Source organism: Myxine glutinosa, chromosome 6 (genome assembly GCF_964187855.1).
Source record: "Myxine glutinosa chromosome 6, kmMyxGlut1.1, whole genome shotgun sequence".
Classification (NCBI taxonomy): domain Eukaryota; kingdom Metazoa; phylum Chordata; class Myxini; order Myxiniformes; family Myxinidae; genus Myxine; species Myxine glutinosa.
Window position 1 is genome coordinate 36,135,077 of NC_136266.1, and position 8,424 is coordinate 36,143,500.

General features: G+C 42.7%; 1 protein-coding gene across 1 annotated transcript in view; it reads left to right on the forward strand.

Moving 5' to 3' along the window:
* The window catches only part of TAT (tyrosine aminotransferase), a 37,787-nt gene that overhangs the window by 20,547 nt on the left and 8,816 nt on the right, over positions 1-8,424 (forward strand). The window contains exons 7-10 of the mRNA XM_068102916.2: positions 354-406; positions 4,575-4,727; positions 5,980-6,108; positions 6,396-6,479. Coding sequence (XP_067959017.1) covers positions 354-406; positions 4,575-4,727; positions 5,980-6,108; positions 6,396-6,479 — 419 coding nt within the window. The remainder of the gene's footprint in view (positions 1-353; positions 407-4,574; positions 4,728-5,979; positions 6,109-6,395; positions 6,480-8,424) is intronic.

Here is an 8,424-nt window from a genome sequence, read left to right on the forward strand (position 1 = left end):
TCTTTTCAACATATTACGGAAGATTGGTTACAGATATAAGCTAATGAACAAAGTTCGACACATGCTATATCGTCTTCATACAGAAATCACACACATACGCTAAATGTTTATTGATGGCATAACTCGTCCACTTTACACCTGTTACCCCCGATCACTGTTCCCACAAAAATATATTTATAACGATGAAACACTTCATTACTCTTATTAGCAACAATGAATGATATTATGTTGCAAATACATAACTTCGTTTCTGGGAAAGTATTATTTTCAACTTCAATTTCCGTGTAAATATCAATTGATACAAAAGAGTATTAATTTCAACTCTCACTTACCTTCCCCATCCTTTATGACAGTTGCTGAGACTCATCATGTACCCATTCTTTCTGACGAAATCTACGGTGATATGGTAGGCCTTTCTGAAGAAATCTACATACCTGCAAACACACACATCAGAACACACTAAAGTTGATAACAAACTGCCCATTTTATTACAAACAATTTATCATCGGAACAACGTTCATTTCTAATTATGGTTAAGTTATAATCCTTAATCACCAACTTTACATCATTGGTGATAATGCCGTGTCGTAGCGTGTGAAGGTGTGAAGGCTCGTTAGACTCGGGTGAGGCCAGCATACACTGTGGACCGGCCTGTGATATATATATATATATATATATATATATATATATATATATATATATATATATATATATATATATATATATATATATATACACTGTATCTGTATATATATATATATATATATATATATATATGTATGTGTGTGTGTCCGGCTTACACATGTGAGCATGGAAACGGCCGTAAAACAATGTGTGTGCGCGTGTGTCTGGCTTACACATGCTAGCATGGAAACGGTCGTAAAACAATGATGTGTGTGTGTGTGTGTGTGTGTGTGTGTGTGTCCAGCTTACACATGCTGGCATGGAAACGGCCGTAAAACAATGATTTATATGTGTGTGTGTGTCCGGCTTACACATGCAAGCACGAAAACGGCCGTAAAACAAGTGTGTGTGTGTGTGTGTGTGTGTGTGTGTGTGTGTGTGTGTGTGTGTGTGTGTGTGTGTGTGTGTGTGTGTGTGTGTCCGGCTTACACATGCAAGCATGGGACGGCCATAAAACAATGATATATATATCTATATATTTATATATATATATATATATACATATATATATATATATATATATATATATATATATATATATATATATATATATATATATATATATATATATATATTGTTGCGGTTCTGAGAATGTACATATTGATTAATAAAGGTTTGCCCCCATAGTTAGTCCACATGCAACACGTAGGCCACCTTAGAACATTAGTTATGTCATAGTATATGTGATAATAAGGCCATTTCCAATAGTGATACCTGCGTTGTGTAAAGAAATCATAAGCTTCGGTCCCATTCATTTTGCGGCCCACCCTCCAAATCGACCTCGTTGGGCAGCATCCATCCCGTGCCCCATTTGGCTAATCCACCTCCTTTGCCAGCAGCGTTCGCTGCTCTTGGGCTTTCGCTCGAAACCAGTCAAATGCCACGAGGTAGGCCTGGAAAAGGGGGAGGAGCGCGAGGTAGGGGTGTGGCCACGTCAAGCAGCACGTCAAGGGCGGAGCCGGTAAGAGCCAACAACCAACCAGGGCTCGGGTGGAATGGCGTGAGGGGCGTGGTAGAGCCTGGCTGGCAAATTCGATAGGGTTCGCTGGGCGGCGCTATATAAACGTGCACACAAAGCCCTTCGAGAGGATTCGGGAGGACTGAAGCCAAGCGTTGGTATTGTGAGGACTGTCCAGGACCGGTCGTATCAAGAGGACTATTGGGAGAGGCGCTTTGTCTCCAGGACTCGTTGGGGAAGGCTGGCGGTGTACAAGGATTGGCTTTGTGAAGGACTCGCTGCATTGACAGGACTTGCTGGGAGAGCGCATTGTATAAGCAAGAACGATTGGAGAGCGCCCTGTATAAAGAACTCGCATCAGTGGCGCATTGTTGAGGAATTCGGCTGGAGAGGCGCTTCGCCATTCGACCTGTTGGGAGCACATATAGCGCCGGTTTGTTTATTACATACGCGGCTGAGCCGCGAAGTAACCGCCAGCTTAGTTTACCTTTCCCCCGATAATTGTTCGATCCACACCGACGAACCACGAGGAGCGCCTGCCGTCTGTCCTACCATCTTCTTCACGGTGCGAGTCGGGGACCCAGAGGACGAGCTGTGGACGCCATCCCTGGACCCTCAACCCAACCTTCTACATCCCCGTGTGAGTGAGTCTTTGTGTGTGGGCCCGTTTGTCCAGGGATAAGTTAAGACTGTAATAAGGCTACACTGTGTATTCTGATTCTTCTTCTTCACTGTACATTGTGTAATAAATTGCCTGTTATTCCTTTTCCTCTGGGTTCGACCGTTTTCGTGATTTTTCAATTGGGTAAACGTGGCACGATTCGGCACCGCTCAAATCGGGTTATTTCCTGTTAACAGCTCGGATCACGGCTCGCTATCGCTCGGCGTTTCCACCTAAAACCGTGGTTCGGGCGGGGTTATTTCCTTGCTTCCTGGGAGGCGCTGGTAATTATGTAATAGGAATAATTCGGCCTACCACCCTATTCAGCGCTAACCGGAAAGAACGTCATAGCCCTGTATCACGTCGGCTAGTAAAAGACAAGGGGATTAATCCCCCCTTGGTAAGGGGAAAGGCCGACGTTGAGATCCACAACAATATGTATGTATATATATATATATATATATATATATATATATATATATATATATATATATATATATATATATATATATATATATATATATATATATATATATGTATGTATGTGTATATGTATGTATGTGTATATGTATATGTATGTGTATATGTATATGTATGTGTATATGTATATGTATGTATGTGTATATGTATAATATGTATGTGTATATGTATAATATGTATGTATGTGTATATGTATAATATGTATGTATGTGTATATGTATAATATGTATGTATGTGTATATGTATGTATGTGTATATGTATGTATGTATGTCTATATGTATGTATATATATATATATAAAATATATATATCTCGAAACCCCTTACTTGATGAGGTAGCAGGGTAGAAGTTATGCACGTGACGTTAGTGTGAGCATTCAGGGTCAGAGTTGATATTTTTGTCTTGCTGCCTCATCAAGTTGGAGGGTTCAATTTTCATTTAACAAACTTAGCATGGTCACAAATAACAATTTTGCAGTATGTCCTGACAAGCCCATACTCAGGGTGAAATCTGTATCGGCAGCTTTGCTTTCATTTATTTGTGACCATAAATCTCAGTCTTCAAAGACTTGAGTCTTAAACGGATGCCTTCCTAGTTTGGAGGTGATGATTTGGCATAATTTTTGCGCAATATGTCAGCGTCATGTCGCGTTTGGGGTCACAGCTGCTCCTTTTGATTAATTTATCCTTCTTGACTATAATCTCACTTCCTAAGACACATATTTTCTAACAGGTTGTGCAGCATTTTCAATAGACAGCAATGCTGGGTCAATTATTTATGTGTTCTTTTCCTCCATATTGTCTCTTCTCCAAATATTCAAAATGGGTTCATTTGAATAATTTTGTTTGATGCGTGGTAAACTTTTTAGAAAACTGTTCACTTTAACCCTAAAGGCGTATTTTATTTGTGAAAAGAAAGACATTTTGTTGTTGTTGTTCTCTTCCTCTTCCCTTTATAAGGGTTGAGGTCCAATGGCACCAACCTTCTCCCTGCCTTCACCACATTACTCCTCTACTCCCATCTGTCCTCAGCCAACTCTTCACTCTCCATCCACCCCCATCTTACTGATATTCCTCTTCACACAATCCTCCCATCTCAACCGTGGTCTCCCTCTTTTCCTCCTACCTCGTTTCCCCCAACTTGTCCACTCCCTTTGCCATTCTCTCTTCCCCCATCTGTACCAAACGTCCAGCCCGTCCCATCAACCTCATCTGCACACCAATCTCCTCCATCAGTACATCCATCCTCCTTCTATCCACTCTCTTCACGCCCACAAACGAAAGACAATTTGTTCTTATTTGATGGTGATTCTCGCAGCAGTGCATTTTCTTTTACGTGCAATCACTCTCGATTTCCTGACACTAATGCTCGAGAAGATTCCACAATAAACCTTTTGAGTTGCGATCAATCATGTTTATGGATCCCACAGGAACTGTACGTGGTTTGTAAAATGCAATAATATATTTTATAATTTCGGTAGGAGGCAGAAATATAATTTTAGTGAAAATAAATTTGTTAAAACTTCGGAATCAATGTCGTGATCAATACCAGTATTTCGCAATGTCACTTTGTTTTTGTGATGCCTCTAACCACCTGATTAAATTCTTTCAAGGCCGAAGTGCACTTCAACTTCACTATTGTACAATTTTATTAATACACCTCCTCTAAAACTGCCTTATTTAAGCCGCATGCAAAATGTTAACCAACAAATTCAAACAATAATTCAGAAATTCTACATTCGACCAAATATTTTGGTGCAACCAACCTCCATTTCTGCTCCTTGGCGTGCAGGTGTTTCCGGGCGAGGAGTTCATTTCTGTGGCACAGCTGTCACGATCTGTGCCAGTGTTGGCCTGTGGAGGCCTTGCCAAGCGATGGCTTGTACCTGGCTGGCGTGTCGGTTGGATTCTCATACATGACCGGGATGGCATCATGGGATCTGAGGCAAGACGTGGCAGGGCGCAGTCCGGGTTAATCATAAGGGTTATCGGACAAGCAAAGCATGGAGATGTGATTTTCACGGATACACACACAATCATTTAAATTAACTGAATTGTACATTATAATTATTCACCTGAGCCTCAGAGATTAAGGTGGGTTTTCACGGACACGCGAACGGTTTGCGAAGGATGCGAATGTCGAAAAAATGGCAAAGTCCAACATTCGTATTTTCGGCTCCAAAAGTTCGCCAAACATGCGCGGGGGTTCGGAAGCGTCGTCAATTGTTCGCAGGAGTCGTTTTTTGTTCGGCGGAAATTTCAAAAATGTTGTCCACACATCGAGAATGCAAAGAATCCGTGGTTATCCACACATAGAGAATGCAAAGAACCCTTCAAACAAAAATGTTTGAAATTTCCGCCGAACAAAAAACGACTCCTGCGAACAATTGACGACGCTTTCGAACCCCCGCGCATGTTTGGCGAACTTTTGGAGCCGAAAATACGAATGTTGGACTTTGCCATTTTTTCGACATTCGCATCCTTCGCAAACCGTTCGCGTGTCCGTGAAAACCCACCTTTACAGTAACTTACATCTGAGTTCCTATAAATGAAAACATTTTCTTTTTGTCAAGAATGATAATATTTTGGGTGAAACTGCAGAGTCAAATTTATACCAGATCATCCAGATACTGTATAAGAAAAGGAGGCTCCATGCAACAGGCATCTTCACTGTGTGCGCACACACACGCATACACACACGCACCCACATGCACGCACACGCACCCACATGCACGCACACGCACCCACATGCACGCACACGCACCCACATGCACGCACACGCACCCACATGCATGCACACGCACAGCCACATGCACGCACATGAACCCACATGCACGCACATGCACCCGCATGCACGCACACGCACGCACCCACACGCACCCATGCACGCACATGCACGCACATGCACGCACCCACACGCACGCACCCACACGCACGCACCCACACGCACGCACCCACACACATGCACCCACAGCCACATGCACGCACCCACATGCACGCACCCACATGCATGCACCCACTTGCATGCACATGCACACACATGCACATCTTTTGAGGTGTTTAATTTTTTTTTTTTTTTTTAAATGTCTGCATGTGGACAGATAAATATATGAGGAGGCTGACAAATGCTGACAGAAGTCAAATAGGTCTTGCATTTCAAAGTTCCATATTGATCCTACTTGGTACCGTTTCCACAGATACGAGATGGGCTGATTCGTCTGAGTCAAAAGATCCTTGGGCCTTCGACGATCATCCAGGGTGCTGTAAACCACATCCTAAACAAGACCCCAGAAAGTTTTTACCTGAACACCATCAATTTTATCAAGGCAAGAGTAGTTTCTCATTCACTGGAATAGCTGCTGTTTCGTTAAGATCGCACAGTTAAGGCACAAGATGGCACAAACCATATACTCTACCCAGACCCACCAGGTTGATCAATGGCAGATGTCAAAAAAAAAAAGAAAAAAAAAAAAGAAGGTTGAATTTGTGATGAAGTTTAAAACTTTGCCTTTATTAGAATAACATTTCACAAAACTTGTGAAGAAGTTTGGTGCAAAACAATATTACATATCTCGTGTAGTTAAATTTATTCCATTTTTTTTTCCTCCTGTAGTCAAACGCAGATCTTTGCTTTGATTTACTGAGCTCCGTGCCCGGTTTGACACCTATCATGCCTCGTGGGACTATGTACATGATGGTAAGTTGTTCCTTACATCAATTGCTCTTAGCAGATTAATTCTCAACCATCCTCAACCCTTGTTATGTAACACATGTGTCAACAAATGAAATGTTAATTTGGGTTATTTTAGGTCAATATGTGGGAGGTAAAACAAAGGAACTGCACGTCATCATTAGATTTTAGTTTATTCTTTTCACAGGATGTGAATTAAACAGCCGTTTGTTTTAAAACTTTTCAATATACGCAACTTCTATAGAGCATACACTTGAGAATAGTTTTAAGGGCAATGAAAAGGCACAAACAGAACGTCCTGGAAATCATGACAAAGAGGACATATTGAGAATCTCAGTGAGTAAAATACACCACATCATAGCGTTTAATAAGTTTACTTTGACTCAAAAACATTGGAAGGCTGTCTTGTTCTCTACTGGGATAATGCATTGGACCAAATATGGAAATTGTGATTGATGTAATTTTTGGAACAGAATGCAATTGTGCATATTTATCATGGAATTGTTAAAGGGGAACCCAAACGTTTAGACCACCTCGATGCTAATCTATCCATTGCTATTCTACAAACTAGATATGGTGTGTCTTTTTCCGATTTGCGGTTTATAAAGGAGGTAATTTTTCAATTAAAAGACGAAATGTTCTTCTTCATGATTAGCCGTCACATCACATATTTTGGACGACTGCCATTTCCAGAATGTGGATCAGGCCTACAAGATGGTCGGTTTTGTGTTCGGAGCATTTGACAGAGAACTGTTATGAAACAACAGAGATGGCTAGATCTTGTGGTTATCCGCCACGATTGAGAGAGGATGTTATCCTCACGATTAATTGGAAGAAACAGCAGTCGCTCGAAACTGTAACACCATCTTTGCCGAACTAACAGCATATGGATACGGGTGATTTGAGTGATGAATCGAACACCTGTTCTGAACTGCCGGCGACCTATCTCACATTGCTACATGTCCTGGCTAACATCGCCGCCACCTTGCCCGACGCATCTGAAAAGCTCAAAAACACGAGCTAACAATACCCATAACCACTCCACCCCCCCCCCCACCCCCCACCCCCTGACCTCTCCACAATCATCCCCACAATACCCACCACCATCCCACACAAACATCCGGACAAACTTAATCTTTAAATGGATTTTCATTTTGAAGGAGAGGAGATGTAATGTAATGCTGTTCCTGTTCCACGTGTGTGTTTGGTTCCAAGTTTTGTGAAATATTATGAAATGTGCTTCGTGAAATATATATTATATGCTCTTGCGACTCGAGCGGGATCACGTGAGTATGCCACGCAGTGCAGGCCCGATAAATAAAGCAGTTATCTTACATCAACTCACCCCCTCCCTCCCTCGCCCCCACCCCCCACCCACCAGCACTCCCCACCCACAATCCCCCATCAACCGTGTACCTCAGCTTTAGACTTGCTCTATCAGTTGGTTATGTTTCATGAAGATCTGTTTAGAATTGCGATATGTAGGAAACTGAGAAACAAACAGACAGACAAACAGACTAACATACTCAGGAAACTGATAAACTTGTGAATCTTTCCCTCGCGGTCCCCATGTGCTGTCTTTCCCTCGTGGTCCCCATATACTGTCTTTCCCTCGCGGTCCCCATGTGCTGTCTTTCCCTCGCGGTCCCCATGTGCTGTCTTTCCCTCGTGGTCCCCATGTGCTGTCTTTCCCTCGTGGTCCCCATGTGCTGTCTTTCCCTCGTGGTCCCCATGTGCTGTCTTTCCCTCGTGGTCCCCATGTGCTGTCTTTCCCTCGTGGTCCCCATGTGCTGTCTTTCCCTCGTGGTCCCCATGTGCTGTCTTTCCCTCGCGGTCCCCATGTGCTGTCTTTCCCTCGTGGTCCCCATGTGCTGTCTTTCCCTCGCGGTCCCCATGTGCTGTCTTTCCCTCGTGGTCCCCCTGTACTGTCTTTCCCTCGTGGTCCCCATGT